Source organism: Numida meleagris, chromosome 4 (genome assembly GCF_002078875.1).
Source record: "Numida meleagris isolate 19003 breed g44 Domestic line chromosome 4, NumMel1.0, whole genome shotgun sequence".
Taxonomy (NCBI): Eukaryota; Metazoa; Chordata; class Aves; order Galliformes; family Numididae; genus Numida; species Numida meleagris.
In genome coordinates, this window is record NC_034412.1 from 92,702,940 (window position 1) to 92,728,965 (window position 26,026).

A 26,026-nucleotide genomic window follows, 5' to 3' on the forward strand; every position below is an offset into this window, starting at 1 on the left:
AAAATACCAGAAAAGGGATTTAAAAACTCATTTTTGTGAACAGCAAGTTACCAAGGACACTCTTCATTTTAGCACGAGTCCCACAGTCTGTGCTCCAGGGATTCCCATAAAATCACCCTCATCTTTGTCCTGCTCTCTGCTGTGGGTGCTCCCTCCTGCTCTTTGTTTGCATCCCCAGCACCAGTATGGAGTAATCCCTTGGTGTTCATCTTAGGGTTGAATGTGTCGAAGTAGAAGGCTTATCAATCCCACATGAAGAAAAAAAAAACACATAAGTACACAGGGTCTGATGAGGGAAAATGGGAAAGGAAATTGTCAGAGAGAATTCATGGAGAACAAGAAATCTCTCAGACACAACAGCACATCAAAAAACACGGCCATGGAGTGCAGCAGGTATCGCCTGCCAGAGGAACTTCGGTGCTGGAATTGATGACTAACATCACGTACACAGAAATCAAGCACAGCACAGCAATGCAAGCTGACAGGCAGCGCTCTGAGCAGCAGTGCTGCTAGACATACTGTGGTTAGCAAGTGTCTGGCGGTGCCTTTAGTTCAGAAGCCAAGTTATTAAAGAGTTATTTTACAATGGAGATGACTGTTTGTACAGCTTCTCACCTGGCTGAATCAAGATAGACAGGAAAGCGAATGCTCATTTCTTCCTTCTACTTTTTATGCAGCTGCCCTGCATACATGATGGTGAACAAGGGGCCATGCCTTCACAGGAGGCTCCTCCTAAAAAGGCAAAGGAAAAGAAAACAAACACATCTGACATTCCTCTGGGCCTATTTATCCAGTCCCATACGATTTACAATATCATAGAATCACAGAATCATGGAATCATAGAATGGCTTGGGTTGGAAGGGACCTCAAGGATCACCAAGCTCCAACCCCCCTGCTGCAGGCAGGGCTGCCAACCTCCACATCTAATACTAGACCAGGCTGCCCAGGGCCCCATCCAACATGGCAAATCTTTTTGTTATTTTCTGTGCTTCAGACAGATCTCCATGTGATGGATTACTGCCATGGCAATACCCTCACTGCCAAAGCCTTGGTGTCTAAAACCCATCCAGGAAAGCACTGACACTTGGCAACTGAACATATTCACTTGTGATCCTTCTTCAGAAAGGCTTCCCCATCACAGCAGATTTGCCAACACTTTCCAGGTTGGTATCAAGAGCCAACAAAGCCTCAAATTATTCCTGGGTATTCCACTCCCAGTAACCTCTTATTTGGCAATATTGGGAGATTTGTTGCGTTCTCCCTTTGGTTGCACTCCAGTGTCTGCATGAACGCAGCTCAACCACTGTTGGGATGTTCTGGGGCCAGGCTGCTCTGATATGCAAATGACTCTGGAGCGTACATTTCCCATTTCTCTTTTTGTTGCCACGGTGAGAAATTCAATTACATTCTTTCTCCTGACTCCTCCCTTCCCAGGTAGCCCAGCATGTCATGTAAAAGCAAACCCCCAAGAACCCATATGAATGTTTTCCTGCCATACAGTATTCTAGAAATGGTGCCAAATTGTGCCAAATTGTGTTTTTGGATGGCTTGGGACGTGCTGGCAGGTGATATCCATCACAAACCACACTACTGTGAGTGGTTGACAGCATTTCCAGCCCTTTGGCCAAACCACTCCCCTCACTTTCTGACTGTTATCAATCATTTTCTATCAGTTTGTGAGATCAGTGCTGTCGTGCTTGATGACTCGCAAGCCTTTATTACTACTCTCTACTCCATAAGAACCCTTACTATTTGAATCTGACTGCTGTTTTTTTTTTTTAAAAAATGGAATGTAACTTTTAAAACTGAAGTTGAAAGATAACTTCAAACAAAATAATGTTACTTTCCATAGAAGATATCCACGGTGACTTTTCAAAAATAGAAAAAGTTTTTGCTGACTAAAGCAATGAAATCAATTTAGATTCTATGGATATTCTGATGTGCGCACAGCTCGTTTCTCCACTTCCGTACAAAGTATTTTAGCAGCTTGGAGAGGAGAAGGCCTTGAGAGCCTATAAGGGAGCTTATAAGCAGACGGGAACTGACTTTTCATGTGATCTAATAGTGACAGGACAAGGGGGAATGGCTTTAAACTAAAAGAGGGGAAACCTAGGTTAGATGTTAAGAAGGAATTCTTTACTCGGGGCAGTGAGGCTCCGGCACTGCTGCCCAGAGAGCTGGGGGTGCCCCATATCCAGAGGTGCTCAAGGCCATGGATGGGCCCTGGGCTGCCTGAGCTGGTGGGGGGCACCCAGCCCACGGTGGGGGCTGGAAATGGGTGGGCTCTGTGGCCTCTTCCGACCCAAACCATTCTGTGATCCTATGATTTTATCCAACCTTAATAAGGGAAGATATAGAGATGAGACGTTGTAATACAATTTTTCTTCCCTCCTTCCTTTTCCCGTTTAATTTCACAGCTGGAGTTGGAAAGGACCACTTAAAGCGGCCTTTACGACTTTCAAAGGGGGACCTGCTATTTCTCAAGCAAACAAACACTCCAGACTTGCGCATCCAAAACAAAAACCCACCCGTTTCGCACAGGAAAGGCCCGCGGGGAGGTGGCTCCGGGGGGCGGGGCTGGGCGGGGCGGCTGCACCGAGGGATCCCGGGGGAGAGGGGCCGAGGTACCGCGGTACCGCCCGCTGCCGGTAAGTGCAGCCCGGCTGGGGGCACCGGGAGACCCCCGGCACTGAGCTGGGAGCGCTAGCCGTGCCTCCCCGAGCTCTCGCAGCTGGGGGCTTTTCACGCACGGGGGATGGGGGATTTGTACCCCCAGGGATGCTCAGCTCGCCCGCGGGGATTCAGTTTTACACCCTCACGACGTGGGGTTTTGCATCCCGGGGGCTGCGGGTTTGCATCTTGGGTGCTGGCAGCCCCAGGGCTGGGGGGGTTGTACCCCGCATCTCAGAGATCCGCAGCCCCAGCCGTTGGGGTTTCGCAGCGCTGGGGTTGTGGGCTTGCATCCCTGCAGGCTGGGGTTCACACCTCGGGTTTTGCACCCCCGACATCTGTGGGCCCACCCCCCCCCCCCTGCATTCACCCTGCGGGTTTAACTTTGCCTTGAGTTTTACTGCTGCGATCGCGCTTCTCTCCTTGCCAGCTCCTCGGAGCAGCGCAGCAGGCTTGCTTCTGCTGCAGGAAAGTGCACGCTGCTGTTGTGGAGATCTCAAACAGAAAGGGGCTGTGCTGTCTGATACCGCAGGTTTGATGCGCGGCGGTGGAGCGGACGATGCTCACATGCAGCCCAGCTCCAAGTGCTGGGTGGGAACAGACTGGGGTGTCCTGCACGCTGCATCCCGCTGCTGCTCCGTGATGCTGCTGGGATGCTTCACCCGGCTGTGGCAATGGTCAGGTTTGAAGGTAAGGGCTGTGCTTGCTGCTGGTGGGTTTCCAGACCTGCTCTGGTTAGCTGCTGGAGTTACTCTGAGCTGGTTTGGGGGTGGAAACAAATCTTTGGTGCTAAAGACACTGCTCTGCAGGTGGAAAAGGGAGAGGGAGAAGTGCTGGGGTGTGCTTGCTGGTGCGGCCTCCTTGTAGGCATGCTTCATGTGCCTGAAGAGCTTTGTGGGTCCCTTCCAGCTCAGGATATTCTGTGGTTCACTGGTTTACAGGTGGGAGCACCAAGGGCAGGCACAGCTGCGTGTTGCCCTGTGCTTTGACTTGGTTTAGCAGGGTCTGGCAGCAAATCTACTTCCAATTTTCATAATTCCTCTAAGATTTTGGAGTGCAGTCAGCCTTGAGGCTGCAGTGTTTCTTCCTCTCTTTCCATCACAAGGTACCAGCTGGTGATGAAATCAGCCCTTCGCTTGGGATTTGTTTGATGAAGAAATTAGGTCAAACTCCGTGTATTGCAGGAAAACTGCTGTTATTTGAACATGAATAGTTATGATTCCCTTCAAAAATTCATGGGGTGGATCCTATTTGCAGTGTGCTTGAGGAAGTACATCCTTTGGAAGGATGGCACCTCCTGTTTTGTCCCAAAAATGTTAAGATTACTGCTTTTCTGCATTGACAAGGCTCCAGGTGACTCAGGAGGAGCATTTCTTAGCAAGAAGTAAGTTGCTGGTTTATCTGTATAATACAATATGCAGACGTACTTCCAGGGACTCTACGTGGGGATGCTTGAAATGGAGGCAGGAGCAGCAGGACCCTGTTTTCTGCACCCTGAATCCCATCCTGAAGTTTCAAGCAGCCACCATCCCTTCTTTTTGCTGAGTATTTCTTGGTGGAGAAATGGCATGGACAGCCAGACGAGGAGCGTCAGATTTCCAGCTGCTCAGTCTGTCTTTGTGTCATAACCAAACAATAACACGAGTGTTTCTTTGATGTTTTGTGAGTGTGGATATGTTTGTCACCTCTATTGGAGCGTTGTTGTGTCCTTCTCCTAGATGTATCCTTCATTAAGCAGCTTGCTGTCAGATTCTCACTGGGAAAGACCTTCTAACCCAGCCTGTACCAGTAACTAAGGTGGTACTTGAACATCATAGAGAGACTGCAAAGTCAGACTCTGAGAGCTGAGTTCTTCTTGAAGTTTTAGTGCAGTGTGTGCTCCCATATCATCACCGGAGTAGCTGTGTGTAATGATCTGCTTTGTTTTTACAAATTTCCACATACCAAAGAATCACATGGGCACAGCCATGGCTTGCATGTGAGGGAAGATGTGACTGCTAAGCTCTTGTTTCAGTGTCACATCTAAAAACCTCTGACAGCAAACACAGCACTCCCATCTATAATTATTCAGGGGCAAAGGAAAAAGAGGAGAAAAACTTGAAGTTGAGTGAAATCCGATTTTTCTTCTTCATGTCTTGGGAGCCCATCTTAACGCAGTGAGGCCTGACCTGAAGAATTGCAGAAAAGCTTTTGTGGGGCTCAGTGATTGAGCATTAAAATGGAAGAAGAAATTTAGCTATGAAGTGGTGAACTTTGGTGATGATGCAAGGGAGGGAACTTGGTTTCTTCCTCCCTTTGTATGTGCAGCAGTGGGCTCTGAGCTGAGCATTGCTGTTCAGGAGGGAGATCTTTAGATCGTGAAAAGGTCATTTTAGTGCTAAGTGCCAATCAAAAGCAGCAAACAACATTAGGAGTTGCAGCGAGAAGGAATCAGAGACAAAACAGGGAACATCATTATGTCATTATATAAATCCACAGTGCTTTTACTTCTTGGAAATTGTTTGCAGGTTTGGTCTATCACAGTCTTAGGTGTCCAGGAGCCTGAAATTGCTTCTGTGTGAGGAATAAACAAGTTGTTGAGGGCTCTTCATGCTGACCAAGTGATGATGTGGGTGCTGGGGAGTGTGACAGACATTAAAGGGCCCATCACTGGTATATTGGGCCATGGGGACAGTTATTTTTACCCACTGAGGAGGTGGGAGCATCCTCTCCCTCCTGTGCACAGAAGGGAACACAAGTCTGTTGAACCCAAGACCCTAAATTACTTGCTTGCCATAAGATCCCTATGGGGTTACTGGCAGCTCTGGTTGCAATTCAGAGCATGGGATGGAGCTGCCCACTGTTGTCTGCCTGGGAAGCCTAAAAAACAAACAGGACAATCCAGGCTATATAATACTGAACTATGGATTATGAAAGCACCCAGCATGGGGAAGCGGTGTCACCTGGTCTGTGGATAGCATGAGTTGATCCCAGGAATGTATTTTGTGGCTATGGCTTGCTGCTAGGTGGGATTTAGCAGAGCTGCTTTAATTTGGATTTCAGTTGCTTGCTTGAGTTCTCTCTGCTCTCAGCACTCTTCACTTGTCCTTCACAGGAGAGCTTTCAATTGCCAGGAAGAACTTCAGCCAGCTTGGCACGTTGTATCAGACACTTCTGAGCTGATGACCATGGGATGGTGATGGCAGAGGCACAGCAGGGTGCGTGGACTTTCCTTGTAGCCAACAAAACCTAGGTATGTTTTCTGTACTTCCTTTCACTGCGTGTTGAAGTGTTAATTTTTTTCCCCTTTGTCTCTCCTTCAGCTCTTAACAGTGGGAAGATGCTGATGGACAAAAATGAGTCGTGGCTCTCTAATTTCTCTTCTGCGTCGTCCTTTGTGAAAGGAGCTGGCATCTGGGCTGGGATCGGCCTCCAGGAGGTGGCCATCGGGCTCATACTCATCCTCATTGACTTGGTCACGCTCCTGGGAAATACAATAGTCTTTATTTGCCCAGTGGTGGAGAAGAGGCTGCGGACTGTCACCTACATGTTCATCATGTCCTTGGCCATGGCAGACTTCCTTGTAGCTTGCCTTGTCATGCCGTTCAGGTAAGAAGTGCTCAGCTGAGCTCAGCTCTCCCAAGATCTGAATGCTGGGTCAGTGATTACAGATATTTTCGTGCCTCAGTTTCCTGAGCCAAACCTGCTGGTGAGGTTCCCTTGGTAAAGAAGAGAGAAACCTTTCTCTCGTTGGCTTTGGAGGGGCTCCAGGGTGATGGAGCCAGTCTGAATGATGCTGAATGTTTTGGCAGTGTTCGGAGGATGTGAGGTGGGAACAGTCCCTGGTTTGTCATCATTAACCACAGTGATTGCATGGGAGCTGCTAACGTTTCAAAGGCGGAGCAAATCACCGAGGGGATTTTCCCCTCATCTCTCCCAGTCTACTGAAATCAGCGGAGCTAAATTCTGTGCAGTTGGTTTTATGCTGTATTAATCTTCACTTTTAGCTTCTGGTAGTGGGAGGGAGAAGTAAAAATCCTTACATCCTTACTTGTAAGAAAATCCTTCTTGTGTAAGAAAATGAATGATTTCAGATTACTGGACTTGACAGGCTATTGCAAAGGTGTTATTGTTCATATTCTTGGCGAAACACTGAATTTTCATTGTTCCTTCTGGCTCAGATAATGTAACAGTGGGGTTTGTGGGGAAGGTTGGTGACCTTTCGAGATAGATCATTTGCCTACGTAAACAGTCAAGAAACACTGCAGCGCTCAGTGGGAAATCAAATGTGATTCACTGCATCTGGGGAATTGTTTTTACACGTATTACCATTGCAAATTGATAACTGTCACTGTTGGCATGGGCACTAAGGCCATCTCCCCTCTCTCTGTACAAAAGTAACGATTTTGCTTTAGTAGAAGTTGGGTAATTTATGCTCTCCCTATATTTAATGAAGGAAGCAGTGGAGTCCCATCCCTGGAGGTATTTAGGAGTTGTGTGGATGTGGCACAAGGGACGTGGTTTAGTGCTGGGACTTGGTAATCTCAAAGATCTCTTCCAACCTGGATGATTCTGTGGTTCTGTGAAACCAAAGCAGCTTGCTTGTGGGCTCTGCTGTCTTGTGCTGCAAAGTGGCCATAAGTCTGTGTACAGTGGGTGGCTGTGCTGCATTCAGTGCTCTTGGAGCTGTATAAAGCAGCTGAGGTCTATTACCCTAGGGACTTGGATTACAGCTTAGCTGTAAGGTGACCTAACCTGCTCGTACCCTATTGAAGTCAATGGGAGTCAGGCAGAAACATCACCAGGAGATTCATATTGCTGGTGGTTCTCAGCTGCACATCCACGTTGCTCTTCTGAATTGTGGTTTGCTCCTCATTGAGCATGGCAGCACGTGTCAAAGGGAAGGAAAAGAGCTGGAACCCTTCAACAGCACTGTCTCCTGCTAATGCATTTAGATCAGTGCTTATCGTGCTCTAAAACAACATTTACCAGTGGTTCTAATGAACTGTTGCTAATTAAATGCAGAGCAGGTGTTGATTCCTAGCTGCTGACATCACGTTGGCTGTTTCTGCCAACCTAAGAGCCCACCTAAGGGCACTGCAGTGCTGTGGCTCTGCTTCCACAGTAATTGACCATAAAGCTGTGAAGGTACAGGATAATTAAAGCTTTGCAGGAATAGGTTGTTACTCAGCCCTCCTCGTCAAATCCACACACAACAGTTATTTCAGCAGCACTCCAGGAGCTACAGAACGGGGAAGCAAACTGCATCTAGCTGAATGCTATAGGAACACGCATCAGCGTTCCTACAGCTGCCATATGTTCCTTCCATCGCTGCTCACTTCTTACAGGCCCCTCTGACTTTGTTGGGAATAATTTTGGCATCATGCCTGCTTTTTGCTGGTGTGTTTCTTTGGCTGAGGCATTTCTGAGCTACATAATGTACAAGCTGCATAGCCTTCCTCCTAGCCTCTATTTTTTTTAACCCAAGAGTTGAAAAGTGAGCACCTTCCACACCTTAGGAATTGGAGAGGATTGATAAAGCTCAGTGATTCAAAGGGCACTGGAAGAAGCTGTGATAAACAAAGCTGTGGAGATGTAAATGCGAGGAGCTCTGGGACAGGGCACCTCTTACAACACAAGCAGGGAGCACGGCTTTGATCTTCTTCAGCCGTGCTCCACGCATGGGTTAATGCCTGGGATTGCACTTGGAGGGCGAATCTCTGGTGTCTAACTGATCTTCGCTTCGCTGCGCACTCCTCTTGAGCACCTCCATGTGAAAAATATTATTTCAGTGGAATCCTGAAGTACATTAAATCAACCTTTCTAGCTTTAGTTTCTACCCGTTTCTCTTGCAGCATCATTTACGAGGTGACGGGGATGTGGTTGTTTGGGAAGCTGTTCTGCAAGGTGTGGATCTCCTTTGATGTCATGTTCTGCACCGCTTCCATTGTCACTCTGTGCTTTATCAGCTTGGACAGATACTGCTCTGTGGTGACCCCGTCTCACTATTCCAGAAGGATGTCCCGTGGCAGGTGAGTGCAGTTGCTCCTCATTCCAGGTCCCTCCAAATTTTCACTTGGCCATGGCCTATAACAAGTAGGGAGCAAATAAGATATTGGCGTTTTCTGCCCCAAATCAGAGCAATGTGACAAAAGAAACTTTGCTCCATGTAAGATTTGCAGAGTTTTGCTCCTGCCAAGGTTTCACGTGAAACACTGAAGAGAGGACTGCAGGGTAGAGAAGGTTGTCTGAGGGTAATGGCTGGATGCTAATACTGAAACGAATCAGAAAAATCTACGTGCTGTTATTTTTACATATTAATAAAAATCCTCTGTAATGTAAAACCTTTCTTCCTGCTTTTTTTCACCCAGCTCAGAGCATCTCTTGCGCTGACCCCAATTCTGTAAGCCACAGATCCTAGTACTCAGTCACTAGAGTTGTTCATGCACAGACTCACTGCACCCCAGGCTTTTCTATGCTCAGTGGCTTCTCAAAGCCTTCTGGGACTACTGAACACTGACATCCCACAAAGGTTACCATGGGGATTGAATTGTACTGGATGTTCTCCACTCAAAATAACTCAGACCCTCTCTCCCCTCTCCATCTCTTTCCTTTGGCAGATGCGTTGTGATGACCTGCACAGTCTGGGTATACTCCTCCCTTATTTCCTTCCTTCCCGTCATGCAGGGCTGGAATGAGATTCCCGGCGTGGATTTTGATGCGGGCAGAGAATGTATCTTCGTCACCAACTGGATTTTTGCCATCGTAGCATCTGCTCTTGCATTTTTCGTCCCCTTCATGGTCATGTGCAGTATGTACTTCTTCATCTATCGAGCTTCCCGGCTCAAGGCCACTCGTATCATGTCTCAGACCCTGGAGATCCACTACCACCCTAACAGCAAGCGGCAGAACCACCTGCAGCTGGAGAACAAGGCCACACGGACCATTAGCATCATCATTTCTGTCTTTGTGCTGTGTTGGCTGCCGTACTTTGTCCTGAACGTGTGGCTTGCTGCCAGGGGCAGCGACTCCACGAGCACAGTCCTGGTTGAAATCTTCAAGGTCATCACTTGGTTAGGGTATTGCAACTCCACTATCAACCCAATGCTCTATGCTTTCCTCAACAGGGACTTCCAGCGGGCTCTGAGGAAGCTGCTCATCTGCAGGCACAGGTCTCAGGTGGACATTGGAGAAGACATGGTTTCCATAGCCACCTTCACCAAGACTGCTCCAGACCTGGACTATAGCATTACAGTACCAGTGCCCAGTGATGCCCAGAAGGGCAAGCCCAAGCAATAAGGTTCAGAACCAGTTGCTGGAGGTGGTGGTACAGAACATGCAAGAGCGTGTCCTAATGGAAAAATACATGGCTTGAAAATAGGGGAAGGAGGGGCTGGAATGTGACAGCTGGGGGCATATGATTAAAATGCATTTCTTCCACAGTTCTGTGAACAAGGATTAGTTTGTTACAGCAAATGGAGCAAATTCCTTCCTAATTATTTTTTTAAAATGAGTATTTCCTAAGACAAATTCAACCTTCGTGCTAGATAAATCAGTATGATAGTATCAACTTGACTTACGCTATATACATCCTGGTCATCTCCTACAGCTTAAGTTGGAACAGTCTTTCTGATCCAGCAACTGTAGCTCTTGTCTTGCACTTTACATTACAAATCTAACCAGTTTTAATAAGTGCGCCTGTGTCATTCTGTGAATGGGAGGTGACAGGAAGGATGCAGCCAAAGAGCAGAGGCTGCTGTTCAGTAAAGGCAGCACAGAGCCCAGCTGCATGCTCTCTGCAGTCTCAGCTGCCTATACATAGCTTACTTGCTGTGAGGTTTAGAGGTTTCCCATTCCAGAGTTGGCATTTGACAGATTGGTTCAGCAGCAGGAAGAAAGAAATACTCTACGTACATTGACCTTGCAGCTACCCATTTGTAAAATCTGCTGCCCCAATGGCTGTCTGTGAATTATCTGGGACTCTCCTTATTAATTCTGGAGTAGCCTATGTGTCAGACCCCAGGAAATGAGCCAGAAGAGTTGCTGAAGCATTTATCTGTAACAGCCAGAGCAGTGAATGGCCAGGAAGTTCACTGCGGTTACAGGTGCCCAACACCAGCAAAGTTACTTTCCTGTAATGCCCTGTGATGTCTGTGCAGCTGTGCTATGAGCAGACCAACGGACCACACACTTGTAAAAAAAGTTGAGATACCTCATTCCTTGCTTCCTGCTCTGTGTCTCCCTTCCACGCAGCACTGGGCAAGTACTGGACAGGAAAGCAAACCTGTTATGGATACAGACTGTCAGTTCCAGCCACACGAATCTGCCACCTGCAGCACACAGATGCAGGTTTTGAACAGAAGCGACTACTACTGTTTTAAATAAAAAAACAGTTTATTAAATCATTTAGACTTTAAATAAGTCACAATAATTAATGCACTCAACAATTACAGCGAGTGCATTCTGTACACCACCAACCCAAATGGATTGATCCTGCATTTTATAAATAAAAATTAACATATTTACAATGAGAAATAAAAGCATGGCCTTAGGCAGTTACATTAGCAGATTACACAAATGCCTACCGGTTGATTTTTCTTTTTAAAGTACAAATCTACAAGATTACATACGACATGTATGACTTCATTAGGTTTAAATTGTCAGAATCACAACATTTTTGTACATCATTTTTACTATGGCTCTTCCAACCATTGCCTGTAAGCCCTCTTTTAATGGCAAAAAGCTCCTTTCCCTTCCCTACAGGTTTATCTGTATAAAATGCATTCCCTAAGATCTACTACAGTGTAGAAATATGAAAAAATCTCCTCTAAAGACTGGCTATGGAGAGTGACAGTATGTACAGCTGTGGTAATTTTTTTTGCTTAAAAATAGTGCAGATTCCCAGTTTACCTACCAGGGACAAAAAACGGAGTCACCGTTTTGTGTTTTTGTTGGCTTTTTTTTTTTTTTTTCCAAAATCATCTTCATTTCACCAAAGAGCAAGTGATTCAGATATACACTCACTAGGCTTAGAGACTGTAATTTGCTCTATAAAAATACAGTATTTTAATTCTATTTACACGTTACAGATCTCTCACTTACCCAGCAAGCTGACATTTACAAGCTTCAAGAAAAAAAAAGATGATATCAAAAAAAATATCCAGAAATCCCAACCCCCCCCCAAAAAAAAGATAAGGGAGCACCCCATTGGTAAGCACAGTAGCTGAACCCACCCACCTAAGAGAGTTAAGGTAAGAAAAATGGAATGTGGAAAGTGTGGTTAGTGACTTTCGTTGGCTGTCAAAGTAAACAAAAATCCGTCCAACGTGTCTTAAACATTAACTGTGATAAAAGAAAGCTTAAGTAAACATTTCCAAGATAGACATTCTGCATCATAGGATCCTTCTGGTGAACAATCCCTTTAAAACCTGCCGAGTGGAAGAAGTGATCCTGAGGATAATTATTTGCTTGGTTGTCTTGAATGCTTATTTCCTGATAAACTCATTGTCCGTGACCTCTGCCTAAGCACTGGTTTTGCTGGGAGTTCCAAGTCTTCAAATACAGGATTTTCTATGATTGCTGCTGCCTCTGGTCTTTCAGTGGGACTTGGAGAGAGCATGTCCTTCACCATGACGTACTGAAAGAAAACATGAGATGTGCTACACAAACAATTCATAAATTCATTCTTGTTATATGATGTTCTGACTTTGTCTGTATAAGCAACTGCCTCCTTAGTAATTTGGGAATTAGTACTTTGGCACAGAAGTTAGGAGTGATCTAAATGTTGGAAAATGTATCACTGTGCATTCCTGAAATTGTTTTTACTATCAAGGACTACAGTCAATTTGGCAAACCAAATCTGGCCCAAGATTCAATGGAGTTATAAAACATTTACAATATTTGGAATCATAAGAATTTTAAAATATATTAAGCGTAATTTATGACTAATTTTTAGCTTCATGTTTAACCACCACGTTTAAAGCAATGTAGTAATTTTTGATGGTGATGGTTTTTCTTAAGTATGAGAATAGTTTGAAGATTTGTCTCAAATTTAATCAGTTACTTAACATCATTAATGAAAAACAATGCCCTGTTCCAACCATTCACAGCACATGCCGTTGGCCCAGTCACCTGGCAGCTGTGAAGCCTGACAAGCTGCTTTCATTTAGCTATGGTCTGAAGCTACCATGAAAACCCAAAAGCATCTCAGCTTTTTTTACCAGAGAGCTTTTGTACATCACCTCCTCCTTATCTGAAAGTGTATAGCTCTAAGGATTTGACTAATTCAGTACATGGTCTCCTACTTGAGAGATGCAGTTCCTGGAGCTAGGTCCCATGCAGCCACAACACTACATCATGCTACCATGCTGCCTCCACTTCTTCTTATCTAGAACTCTGTACCTTCTCTTTGTGAACATGGACTTGTTGCAAGAACTTATGGCAAGATGTATGCAACGTGAATGACGCCGAGTGGCAAAGGGAAGCTGAATAACATTGTATAGTTACAGCAGATAAACCTCGTGACAGAAATACCTATGTCCACAGTATTATAACTTTGAAACACAGTAAAATACATAATGGACAGAGAAATGTGTCTTAACAGCAAAGCTGGTGGGTTTGGTACTTTGTTAGTTTTTGGTTGGTTGGTTTCTTTTTTCCTTGCAAAGCAATTGGAAAGCAAAGAAAAAAGCTACAATTATTAACATGAGATATACTTACTTCTTGTGCATATTTCTGAGTGAACAATGTCGGAAAGTTCAGATTTCTAACATCACTCAGGGTCTGCAGAAATGTTAAGAAAAACATGAAGCTTTTCCAAAATACCATTCAACACTATTATTCTTATTTTTCAAGCCATGCAAACAAATCAGCCTGATGAAGAAAAGCTTTATTTTTATGTCTTGTTTTAGAGGTTAAAATCACAGCATACTTAAATTAGTAAGTTGCTTGTTCCGTAGCTCAGTCACTGTGCCTTCCATAACGAGCACGTTGGCTCCACCTAGTGACACTATTCCCCCCCACTCAACCACAGTTATTGCAAGATTTTGAGTGCAAAATACACGAATTCTGAAGTTAAAACAAACGCACTATTACTCCACTGAATGTACAAACTAACCAGTTAATAGCGACGGGCAACAGTCAAGCCCCTGTTCACAAGAACTGAACTTTAGTACAGTAAACTGCTTCAAAAAGTGCTTCTCTCTACCAAGTCAGTCTGCATTTAGTGATTCGTTTTCAAACATCAAATTTGGAAATAAAGTGTACTGTCACAGACTAACTGCTAACAGCCTGAGACAGAAGCAGGTCAAATATTCCCCCTACAGGGGCTCCTCAGTCCTTGGTCACAGACTCCTAGAATTTACTGGGCTCATAGATCACACAGAGTATTCTTCACTTCAGCATGTAGCAGTAAAGGCTGGCCAAGGAAAACGACAGTGTAACAAGCTGGAAGCAAATATTAAAGAAGCTAAGCTCCAGGACAGACAATAAATGGCTGGAGGTTCTTTTGGATTTTATCAAAAGAAGTGAAAAAAAAATCAGGGAAATTTAGGGCAACCTTCTTACCCTCTTTCTAAGAATCAAAATTCCTGGGGTATTGAGTTGGGTGTGATTTAGGATTCACTCTGAGTACTTGCTTTGCCACTACACTCACAATAGAAACAGGAAGGGCAAAGCTTGCGATCACTCCTGCAGGGGATCTACAAATCAAGGATAGTTACTAGGTATATGTGTCAGTAAAACTAATTTTATTTAGGGAATCTCAATTTGGTTTTAGTGCAAGGGGTTCAAATTAAGCACTGTAATTCCTCCTCTAGACTACACTCTTCTTCATAAAAAAAAAAAAAAACAAAACAGAAAAATTTAAGGCAGATAAAGCAACACCAGAAGAAGCAAACTATCTGGTCAGGCCGCACTCACGGCATGGTTTTTGGTTTTAACTTCTCTGCTAAGCAATCCATCTTCACATAAGCATTTCAAAGCACTAAACATTCTGATGATAAATACAGGTTGTGACAACTCTCTTTCCTGCACAGGTCACTGGTCACCAAGTACAAGAGGAAAAACCTTTCTGTCTGTAGCCTCTGTTCTTCTCTATGAACTTGTTCCTGGGGAAGACTGATTTCATGCATCTCAACATCAAGGAAGACATCAAACCTTCAAAATTCACACTTGATTCAATGGAAGTCATCTATTACTGGGAACATGGTGCTTTAAGCTGAGTGGGACTTATTGCTAAGATTTTACTATTAGAAAATGAATGACAATTTTTTAATTTTTTGGTTAAAAAAAATGCACTGGAGATGCAAAAAGAAGAAATAGTGAAAATACACAGCATGGCTCCAATTCCTGAATGAAGAATGAGTTGGTAGGCTTGTAGCTGCAACACTTGTTTGTGGCTTAAGATGTCGGATATTCCAGTTCAATAGATTCTCTTACTTGGCCTGACAACAGAGAAGCTTTGTAAAGAAAATGCAGCCTCAATTCAGCTGCACAATAAGGAAGACTGCAATTCATTTCCAGTGGTTCAGGGAGTCTGCACAAGGCTGATAAAGATTCTGTGTTCCTAATTCCAACACACTTTTTCAAAGCTGAGAAGAACCTCTTGCAAGTGTGTTATGAAGCAAACAATTCTTTTAAAGAAGCGATCAGAGGCTAACCCTTGGTGCTGCACCATACCTACCTTGACTCTCTCCATCTGTGTGCTGAAAGGGTAAAGCAGCTCAAAGAGAATCAGTCCCAAAGAAAATATATCCACTTTGTGAGAGTAGGTGTTCCCACAGATCTGAAAAATTCAGAATTCAGGTTAGGTCAGCCAGTCTAGTCACTGGAATTACTCCCGGTACAGCCAAACAACTTTCCCCACGTGGAAGTGATTGGCTCTGTGCAGAGCTGAAAAGCACAGAACAGCTGCTAACTGTAACAGCCTTTTGACACATCAAACTTTAGCAAGTGAGTATGAGTAAACAAGCTCCAATCATCAGCTCCCCTTTGCAGACCTAACCACAAAGTTTCAACTTAAATCTCCTGTACAATACCGGGCTCTTTATTGACTTGAATATTACATAGCCTAATACATTAGGAGCAAGACAAATCAGTGCACCTAAGTACAAATCATTAGCCCCTTTTTTGTGCTTGTTTTTGCTATTTTATTTTTAAAATATTTATTTTGGAATTCAGTTTAGCTGAAAACTCTATTTTGATGAGAAATAATGTAAACCTGATTGCAGCAGTTTACTAGAAAGACTGCCTGATTCTTGAACTGCCAGGAATTCAAGTGTTTTCCAAGTGGTGCTGGAAATAGCTTTAGAGAACACAAACCTGTTCTGGGCTCATGTAGAGTTTGGTCCCTACTTGTCCTGTGTGTCTGGCATAAGCTGGCATTGGGGTAAGTACCAATTCCTCCTCCTCATCTTGGTCCATAGCAGTTACCAGTCCGAAATCCCCAACCTTTACTACATCATCCATTGTGAAAAATATATTGGAAGGCTGAGAAAACAAACAGGTGGAAAGAAAAAAAACATTATAAACAAGTCTGTGTTCTGCCAGATACAATACATTGTGGGGAACAGCACAGTTAAGTTATCTTAACTCTCCAAACATATGGCAAATTCACATCACATGTTATGCTTCTGACTCAACTTTTTTTGTTGTTTTTTTAATTCCAATCTCTGAGTACTACACTCATTTGCAGTATTATTAACCAGTCTGTGGCACACCACCTTATCTTATCAATAAAAGTAGACCTTGTTCCTAGATTTCCAGCCTGCAGTTGCCATTGCGTAGTTTAACTGTGGGAATAACTGTTACTGTAACAGTTGTTTATTATTATTATTATTATTCACAATTCCCACGAATTCCTATTTCAAAGTCCATCCAACTTCCTCAGTTAAAAGCAAACCCACTCTGAAGTGGAAAAGACGAAAGAAAAGGCTTCTTGTTTTCATAAGCAAGTAAAAACACAACTGTTTGCTCATTGCTGAGCTGCTGAGGTATCTAACTTGATAGTTTCACAGTACCCACATGCTGCCTGTAAAACTGCCATGTGAGCCAGGCCTTATCTCTCACTGTACTTCCCAGGACTGAATGTCCTTTGGAGTCACAGCTCATTTAGTGCACAAAAGCTACTACCCTGTAAAGCCTGTTTAGGGAAAACCTTTTCAAGTTGTTCAGCCAAGTACATAAAATACAACCTCACGTTCAGGTAGGTGCTAACACTGAACTTAAGATGTTCCAACAAAACTCTATGCAACTGTTAAAGAGTGAATCAGCTTTTAGACTACCTACATAAGCTTTTATTCAACAGCAATCAAAGAGTCTGCAGAGGGTTACAACAGACAGTACTGTTAAGAAATTTTATTAATTAACATTTCTAGCAGCATATTAACATAATGATTAAATTACTTTTCTGGTCGTTTTCTCGAGCACTAAAGATTTTTCAGATAATGGCTCAAAGTAATAGCTTAATGCTGGTGTAGGAAGAACAGGCTTGCATAGGTTCATGAGTTTTTTCCAACTTTGGTTACCTTTTTGTGTTACTGAATTTGAATCCCCTTTTACTGCCATGTCCAAGTTGGTATTTTCATGTTTTGCTTCTATTGCTACCATCTGAGGAGCTACAGGAATGGTTGTAAGCATTTCTGCACTTACTACACTGAGGTAGGCAACAATGCCTCCTCAAATAAGGAAACAAACAGGTACTGTCTCTCCATTTGACAAATGCAAAGGAGACAATTTCGCACAGCTTAGAAGAATAAGACTAACTTCATTTGGGCTCTTTAACTAAATTCTGGTACTTGGTAACAAATACTGATACTTGCAGGGCTAAAAATTCCAGCAAGATTAGGCATCAACTAGCATAGGTTCAGAAGGAAAATGAAAGGAAGGTACAAAAGTCATGCTTGACTTCAGTTATCTTCAACATCAGAGGTAAAAACAACCACTGCCTTTCCCATGCTGTGCAGCACTCACTTCCAGTCTTAACAGCCTGGATGTTATCAGACATTGAAAGGTCATGAATGCCTCAGAAAGTTGCTTTTTGAGACTCAGCACTGACACAAAATTCAAATCCAGTGCAGTTTACATTTCAATCTTAGAGCAGTAATATATCCCTTACATTTTCCCAAAGCAGGAGTAACACTGCTGCTGTCCAGCAGTATTTCTATGGAAAGAAGAAATAGATCAGAATTATCTGCTTCACTTGCAATGACAGAACAGGTTTCCAAATAGCTTTCTTTGCCATTCAGGTCAGCAATGAACAAACCTGTGTAAAGTTCCTGAACTAAAAATGCCATAAAATAAAATAAAAGCTGATCTGTACAAGGTACAGAAAGTCTTGCTGCAATAAAAACTGCCGTAACGAATAATTAATTTTTACTTCCTGGAGCACTACACACCCAAATTGTTAAACAGACATTTATTCAGCTTTTTTGACGTCTATCCTGAGGTCACTGATAGGTAGCCAACTATCTTAGCAAGAATCTCCTACGAGGAGAAACTGAGAGAGCTGGGGCTGCTCAGCCTACAGCAGAGGAGGCTCAGGAGGATCTCATCAATGGCCATAAATCCCTGCAGGAAGGTGCAAGAGGACAGAGACAGGCTCTGTTCAGTGGTGCCCAGGTGTAACCTAGAGCCCAGGAGCTCCCCCAGCCCACCAGGCAGCACTGCTGTGGTGGACGGTGCTGGAGCGGTGGCACAGGGAGCAGAGAGTGGGAGTTTCCTCCAAATCTGGTTTCTTTCTCCAAAATCTGCCTGGATGTGGGCCTGGGCACCCTGTTCTGAGTGTCCCTGCTGGGGCAAGGCTGGACCAGAGGGACCCAGAGGTCCCTGCCATCACCACACTACCCTACATGTAACACCACACTATCAGTCAGTTTAAAGCAAAACTTGACCCAGCTGAACACTCTGGCACTGCTGTGTTAGGAGCAGCCAAATGCATAACTGCTAACACTCAAGCTAGTAATGCCATTTGAGTCAGTCCATGTGTTTCAGGAATTTTACAATACCAGAGCACAGATAGTTCAATTTACAACAGCTCCAAAGAAAATCTCACAGTAGTAAATGAGAAAAATGTTTGACTCTGGGACATGGACAGTAAGGTAATTAAAGTAATTAAAACCAGAATTTGAAAACTTCAGACATTTGGTCACGACCATGCCAACAGATAAAAACATTTACTAGAGCTCCCTAGGAATACAAACCTTGAGATCCCTGTGCATTAATCCTTTACTATGCAGAAAGTCAACTGCTTCAGCTATCTGCAGAAATATCTGCAGACACTCTGTCCTTTCTCTCTCCTCTATTATGCATCTTCTGCTCATCCAGTCTTTAAGGTTCTCTTTCCTGCAGAGCTGCATTTGGATGTAAAGATACACCTTTGGTGAGGTGGGTTTGACTTTTTCTGCAGTATTTTTAGAAAGGTCCAGGCTTAAACTTGTTGGCCTTGGTGGAGAAACAGATAAGGGACTTCCTGAAGATTTCTTGTTACCAGGTTCCTTTGTACTCGTTGGCTTGTCCTCAGAAAGACTTTCATCACACGAAGCATCAATTTTATCTTCCTTACTAGAAGCATTTCCACAACCAGAATCCTCAAACACAATGGAGGAGGAGGTCCCTTCCTTCAGGTGAACCACAGGAACAGCTGGAAGACAGATTTCCAGGGACTGATCCAATTCGGAGTGACCCAAGTCATTACTGTTGATAGTACTGTCTTCTACATCACAGCCTGTAAGAACACTGTCCTGAATGTTTAGTAGTGGATCTTCTGACTGGTGTGAGTCCCTGTTGTCTGAAGCAAAAAATTCCAGAGGAGAGAACTCGCTTTCAGATGAATCAGACCGACCACATGGTATTCCCACAGAGAAAGACCTTCCCTTCTCCGATGAAGTGGCAATAACTTCAATGTGGTCCTTTGTGGAAAATGGCTCTGTTCTGATCTTAAAAGATGGGACGTCCATTGGACTGGGAGAACTGAGAGGCCAGTCAGTGCTAGGAAAACAAAATGAAGAGGTCAGTATTACAGAACTTCATCCCACTAGAATGCATTTTCAGAAGAGTTTTTCTGAAAACAAAGTATCACATCAAAACAGGAAATAATTACCCATGTGTGAGAATCACTAATAAGTAGGATTTGTCACCTACTTTTCTTAGCAAGAATAATATCTTCTAATTGAGACAAGAACGTTATGGAAAGCATTTCCCAAATGAGAAAAGAAAAATTAGCAAACTCTACTGCCAAGTTCCCAATGTGCAATCAGGCTCATCTTCAGCTCAAAAAAACCTCATCCCTTTAGAACAAGCACTGCAATGACTATTTAAAGTGCCTTAGAAGAATTACAGCTGTGAAATGTTAATTTAGTACCTAAAATATGAAATCCGCTGTATTCTAAGAGTTGTTAGGCATATTAAGATGTTATTATGAGACTACTAAATAGTGGATCAGAAAAATAATAGGCCTCATTCTCCCTTGCCACTTCTAAATGTTGCTAACATACACCCACCTTTTCCGTACTCCTAACACATTCTATCTCTGTTAGCTACTTTTTCATTTTTAACCTAATTCTACCAAGCTCTGTAACTCACCAGCTTGATAATCTGTCCCAGACTTTTGCTGAAATAAATTAATTGAATTACTGAATCGGAGCTATCAGAACCAAGATAGAAAAAAGATGACAGTTGTGGAAAGGAACAGAGAGGATAGAGCTGCCAAAGTTTAAAACCAAATCACAGTAGTAAACAATGCTCTGATCTTCCTAAAGATTCCAAGTTAGGGATGTTATATTAAGAACTACAAGATGTTTCTGAAGCTTAAAGAAGGGCCTTAACACAACAGAGGACCCAGAAATCAAGAAATGCCATGCACGAACATGATAGATTAGTATCCTGTTGAACTGAAAATTTGACAGTTAGTAACTATTTCTTTCCTATATCATGTTCCAGTTCTCCAGTTCTGTTAATACACAACCTCAAATTCAACTGATTAAAAACCCACGAGTTACCTTTCATCTTTTAACCACTGTTCATCCATCTTTTCCTGCCATCCCTCAGGTGGAGCTTCCAGCCACGCGTTGAAGTACCGAACGATGCCTGGATGCTCAAGTTTAGCCAATGCCTTGACTTCACGCATCACTTTTTCACGTGCCAGTTCCCTAGGATTTGGGGTGAGAAGAAAAACAGACATGGTTACATAAAGCAACAGCATAGCACAGAAAATCCTGCAAAAGAATTTAACCATAGTTATCCCGGTATAAGCCAGGCTCGTAGTATCGCTCTTCACCCAAAAGACAGATCTCTTTCAAATTCCCCAGTCCCTTTATGTTAGAAGCATGGAGGAGCAGTGTGCTCATAACAGCAAAGGATTTATTCACCTCTTTTCAAATAATTACAGGCAGCGAAACTGAAAAGAAAGGTTCATCTTGTTCTCAACTGTATACGAGGACAGAAAAAAGAAGTCCGCTAGACAGCAGTATTCTACAGGGATGTAGAAGACAGTGGCACAAAAGACAGACAGTAATACCTTAGTGTTTCTTTTTTAATTGGCAGAATATAAAGACTATCTTCATTCTATGGACTAATTACATAAACTCTCTTATTAAGACCATAACACCCCATCAAACGAAGTCTAATGGTTTTATTTAATGGATTTGGATACGCTTGGAAAAGGCCACCTTAAAATTTCTGAACAAAATCTTTTATCTTAAATAATCACGCTTATTTAACGCATTCAAAAATAGTAATTCTAGATTTCACAGCTTTACCCCCTCCCACTACTGGCCTGCCTGTTGCTGTTCTAACTCGAGATTTCCAGAAGCAGTGTCTCCCATCTCCCACTAAAAGGAAGTTCTGTGTAGGATAATTCAGCATCAAGGCTTGACCACCTATGACTGAAAGAAAAGGTAGGGGTTGTGGGACCGGAGAACGAAACACATGGATAAATGGAGACAAAAAAGCAGGAGAGGAAAGGGGATGAGAAAGAAAGGGTGGAAGAGGAAAGGTAAGGAAAGAAAGGAGAGAAGCAAATTAACAGTGCTAGAAATAACTAGTGCTGTTATTAAAGGCTCAATTCATCAAGGAAATCAAAGGAGTTCCCATGTGGATGCAGCATCCTCACAAGGGTCCTGCTATGTTAGTAGCTTAGCCAAGCAGGTCACCCTACTGCTGTGAATACATATGCCAAATTCTTGATGCCAAAATTAAGTCAGCCCGCCCATTAAAAAGTATGTCATTCATCCTAATGCAGAATCTGGGAAATCAGTTGGGGAACAGATGGTTCTGTGTAAGATCCTGCCATTCACTAATTTTTCTAGATCTCAGCAAGCTCATTCAGTACCTGTTAGGTAAACGGATCCTTTTGATAGCGTAGTTGCAGTCATCCACTTTATTTTTGGCTTCAAAAACGACTCCAAAACCTCCACGGCCCAGACACTGAATTGGTTCAAAATCTGTCAGATATCTGGGAGGAGAGGGGTGTGAAGAAGAGACAGAAAAATGCATCAGCAAAGATAGACATAAATGAAGGCTGTGATGTTTTTGTTTTTTTCTTTTTTTTTTTTTGTGAGGAGAAGGGGTTTAAGCATTAAATAATTCTGTACAGGCAAAATGTGCTGAATGACTTCAAGCGTTTCTCCTCTTCCTCCTCTGTTCACTCACCCACTGAGGTAATCAGATGGTTACCTACCCAGGAAACTGACAGGTGCTGATTATGCATTTATTCAGCGTCTATCACATCCTCAGCAAGACTCCTTACACATGCACCTGACAAACTGAAGAAGCTTTCCAGAGTGCCAGGTTTTATGATTACAGGATCCTGGACCATGGATATTTCAGTTAAACTCCCATGCCCAAATCAGGTGGTGATAGCTGAGTATTTTTCAAATCATGATGTGCTTTTAACCCCACCACAAGTAAGTATTTTTGCTACTAGCCCTGGGCACATCTTCTGAAACATCGCTTCTTAAACCTCACTACCTTTTTTATTCTTCTTCATTTTAAATAGTCCAGTTCCTATTTTCAGCAAGTTAGAAATGGTCACAGTTTCTTCAGAATACCACTGACACGCCTCTACACACCCATCTTAACCAACTTCTTCCTAATAAGCAACAAAAGTTTGTTCCATATATGCTCTCCTTGTTTTGCATAAAACATGTTTCTGTCTGCAATTCCCATCATAGAATCATAGAATTGCTCAGGTTGGAAAAGACCTTCAAGACCGTCAAGTCCACCCGCAACCTAACCATGCCACCCTCACTCTAACAACCCACTGCTAAATCATGTCCCTGAGCACCACATCCAGGTGGTTTTTAAACACATTCAGGGATGGTGACTCAAACACCTCCCTAGGGAGCCTATTCCAGTGCTTAAAACCTATTCCAGTGCTTAAGAACTTAAGAACATTCCACATTCTAATTCACGAGCACAGGGACAGAATAAACACTGATTAAGAATATTAAATACCAATCCTTAATTTCACCTATCAGCAGGAAATAGGTGAGCAACGTTCCCAAGTGCAGGTCTGTGCAGGCTCTGAGGGACTACTTATACTAATCATAACAGCAATCTCCCGTTGATAATGGGGCAAAAGAGTTCTTTTTCATTATTCTGTGGGGTCAGAGGACTAGGGTAGGTAAGAACTAATGACCACCGACTCTTTTCTCCAGACAGCAGTAGTTTTCACACTGACTAAAAACTCTGTATGAGCTGCATTGATCTGAATTCACCTTGAGACGTATCCAGAGTTCTTGACGTCACTCCAGCTGGTGTCCTTAGCATCTCCACAAGCGGACTCATACTTGCTGTCAGTCTGACACTGTGTTTCAGATTCCTTCCGCAGCTAATATGGTGACCAAAACAAGAACAACAAAAAAATTCAAGTCCTAAGTACTTGAAATCAGTTTGTACCTTTAGATAAGGCTTTACATTATTTCACTGTAAGCCTCTCCAAAGTAATCGGAGACGGTTGAAGCAATGTAATCTGCTTGCTGAAGCAGATAAGCAAATTGTACGTGGCAGCTGACAGGCTTCACAGATAGATTAAATTATAAATTTAGGCTACGTTATCTCATAAATTATTCACACCACAAAGAGCAGAATCAAAACCAAAAGGAAACGGCTAGAAATAACAACTTCTGTATTTAGGATTCAGGAAAAAAAATACTTACTCTGCTGTAAGGATGGGGATGGAAAAGTTTGCGTACAATAAAGGTTGTGGCCACAATGCAAAATATAATGGTGCCAACTATTTCTTTCCACCAGTGAAGCAGAAGAACAGGATCTTTTTTGCGAATGTTCTTGTAATTCATCTCATCAAAAAATCTAACAGTGATCTGTGTGCTACGTTTACTTCTCTCTCTTTTGTAGTAGGGCAAGTAATAACCATTATCTGCATATAAAAGACACAAAGAGGGCACAGATTTGTTTGTACACAACTACAAAGCAGTCATTTCTCATAATGAAGTCTTCTCAATAGACACCGGGTGTTTGTTCACACCCTTTTTTGTTTTTGTTGTGTAACGCTTCAAAATTCAGAAGGTTCACCTACCGTATGGATACTGTAGAACTGAAAGCGCTCCGTTACTGTATTCTTCATGAGAATACTTGTCATTGCTGAGGCACTTATCAAATTCATCCGACCTCACCAACACTGGAGTCCTGGAAGGAGAATCTAAGCAAAGAAGAGATAACTTTCTGAGATGATTATCTTAGAAAATATCAGGTTGCTGGATCAGATCGTAAGAACCAAAATTAATGCAAGGAAACACAAAGAAGGTAAACATCAACAGAGGTAACCACCACTAAATACTGCTTTCCAGCCAAAATACTATCTTGGACAAGTCAACTAACTCTTATTCACATCATGCAAAAAATTCTTCTTTTAGTAAAACAGTTGTTTCAGAAGACCAACATTTCATCACTTTAGAAGACCCCATCAAATCCATTGTCACTTGCAATTCAAATACCTCAATAATAAAAAAAAAGAATTAATAAAGCAGAGATGTTTCCAACTGTAAACTCATTCAGGAACTACTAGAGCAGTTTGAAAAAAATTCAGAAAGATGCTTTTAGGGATAAGACAATAAATGAGACTCTGAATTGTTACTTACGGATTAAGGGTTTCCATTTAATTTTGGGGAGGGGAATAATTGCGTTATCATTCCTGGATTCCAGAGCCTTTGGGCTGGTTGGGAATTTTTCAGAAATTCTGACAGATGACTGCAGGTACAGCTGGCCCCTGTACATACCTGAGAAACAAAACAGAGAGCATATTACTACGACTTAGTATCCTCCATTCTCAGACTAAAATCATCCAGTTAAGATGTATGGCTCAGAATATTTTTGAAAGTATTTCTTTGTATTCTGAGAATCTGAGATACTGACTGATTGAATTCAAGTAGAACATGTTGTTTGCTCTAGCAAATCATGAGATTAGAACATTTTCAGAAAATTGCCACCAGTTCTGAAGAGTTAATAAGTATCTTGGGCTTAGCCTAAGACTCCCTTCAAACTTCCTACCCTTGTTAATGCTGATGAACACTACTCTTCAGCAGCTGTTAACAGGAAGGCTGGAAGTATCCGTGTAACCACTAACAAGAAAGGCTTCAAGAAAGAGGCAGAAGACAAGAAAAAAAAAAGTCTTAGGAAAACAAAGCACGTCTACCATGCAGAGATAGATAGACAGCTGAGAAGAAAGGCCTGGAGCCACTATTTCAAACTGTCACAAATCACATCAAATTAATTCTAATAGCTGGATAAAAACTCAATCACATACGAGCTTAACTGAAATATCTTCACGGTAAGTTACTGTAATCAGTGCAGAGGAAAAAAATTAATGTGAAAAGTTAGAGGACTAGAGGGAGATATTTCTTACAGCTTTCTGAGCAGTAAGACTGCATTGTTAACTATAAACCTCTCTCTAAAAGTTTCAAGACTTGCAATCATCTCCAAAGTACTGCACCTATAAAGTAGTAAACGTTTCAGAATCAAAATGGAATAGAGACATGGTTTTAAAACCTTTTTTCCTTTGTCAAAATAAAACATCATTTACTTACCACTTTAGGCCAAATAGTCATAGAAATTAATCCTACCAATATGGAAAGATCTGCTTTACTGAAAGGTCACAAAAACAATGATGTTTACAACAGCTGGTGCCTCACCCAAATAGACACTGGATTCTGTGGCCCCTCTGGCAGCTTCCACAAGATCCTCTTCATCTTCTAATACTTCATTGTTTGTGGTGTAACTTGTGTCATCAAACAGACTGATTGGAATTACCTTGCCATCCTTAACCAGCCATGCAGAAGCAATTGGAGTGCAAAACTGAAGGAGAAAGAGGTAACAGGGAAATCGACGTTATATTAATTAGACATTATTAAGACTTAAAGTG

At 42.7% G+C, this 26,026-nt stretch overlaps 2 protein-coding genes and 1 long non-coding RNA gene across 3 annotated transcripts in view; 1 reads left to right on the forward strand and 2 right to left on the reverse strand.

Annotated features, from left to right (window-relative positions):
- The window catches only part of LOC110397826, a 13,673-nt gene extending 11,089 nt beyond the window's left edge, over positions 1–2,584 (reverse strand). Inside the window, exon 1 of the long non-coding RNA XR_002437999.1 lies at positions 616–2,584. This is a non-coding gene — a long non-coding RNA (uncharacterized LOC110397826). The remainder of the gene's footprint in view (positions 1–615) is intronic.
- LOC110397824 (octopamine receptor-like) lies at positions 2,573–11,261 on the forward strand. Its single transcript, XM_021394683.1, has 6 exons — positions 2,573–2,648; positions 3,203–3,360; positions 5,765–5,867; positions 5,973–6,258; positions 8,505–8,681; positions 9,270–11,261. Exons 3-6 carry the CDS (start codon positions 5,843–5,845, stop codon positions 9,946–9,948), a joined length of 1,167 nt encoding a protein of 388 aa, XP_021250358.1. The 5' UTR covers positions 2,573–2,648; positions 3,203–3,360; positions 5,765–5,842; the 3' UTR covers positions 9,949–11,261.
- The window catches only part of EIF2AK3 (eukaryotic translation initiation factor 2 alpha kinase 3), a 39,340-nt gene continuing 24,909 nt past the window's right edge, over positions 11,596–26,026 (reverse strand). Inside the window, exons 6-17 of the mRNA XM_021394682.1 lie at positions 25,797–25,959; positions 24,747–24,884; positions 24,185–24,307; positions 23,805–24,025; positions 23,364–23,476; positions 21,977–22,099; positions 20,646–20,795; positions 18,849–19,635; positions 15,970–16,137; positions 15,332–15,433; positions 13,369–13,431; positions 11,596–12,286 (exon numbers count right to left, since the gene is read on the reverse strand). Of these exons, the coding sequence (XP_021250357.1) occupies positions 12,110–12,286; positions 13,369–13,431; positions 15,332–15,433; positions 15,970–16,137; positions 18,849–19,635; positions 20,646–20,795; positions 21,977–22,099; positions 23,364–23,476; positions 23,805–24,025; positions 24,185–24,307; positions 24,747–24,884; positions 25,797–25,959 (2,328 nt within the window). The 3' untranslated portion in view covers positions 11,596–12,109. The remainder of the gene's footprint in view (positions 12,287–13,368; positions 13,432–15,331; positions 15,434–15,969; positions 16,138–18,848; positions 19,636–20,645; positions 20,796–21,976; positions 22,100–23,363; positions 23,477–23,804; positions 24,026–24,184; positions 24,308–24,746; positions 24,885–25,796; positions 25,960–26,026) is intronic.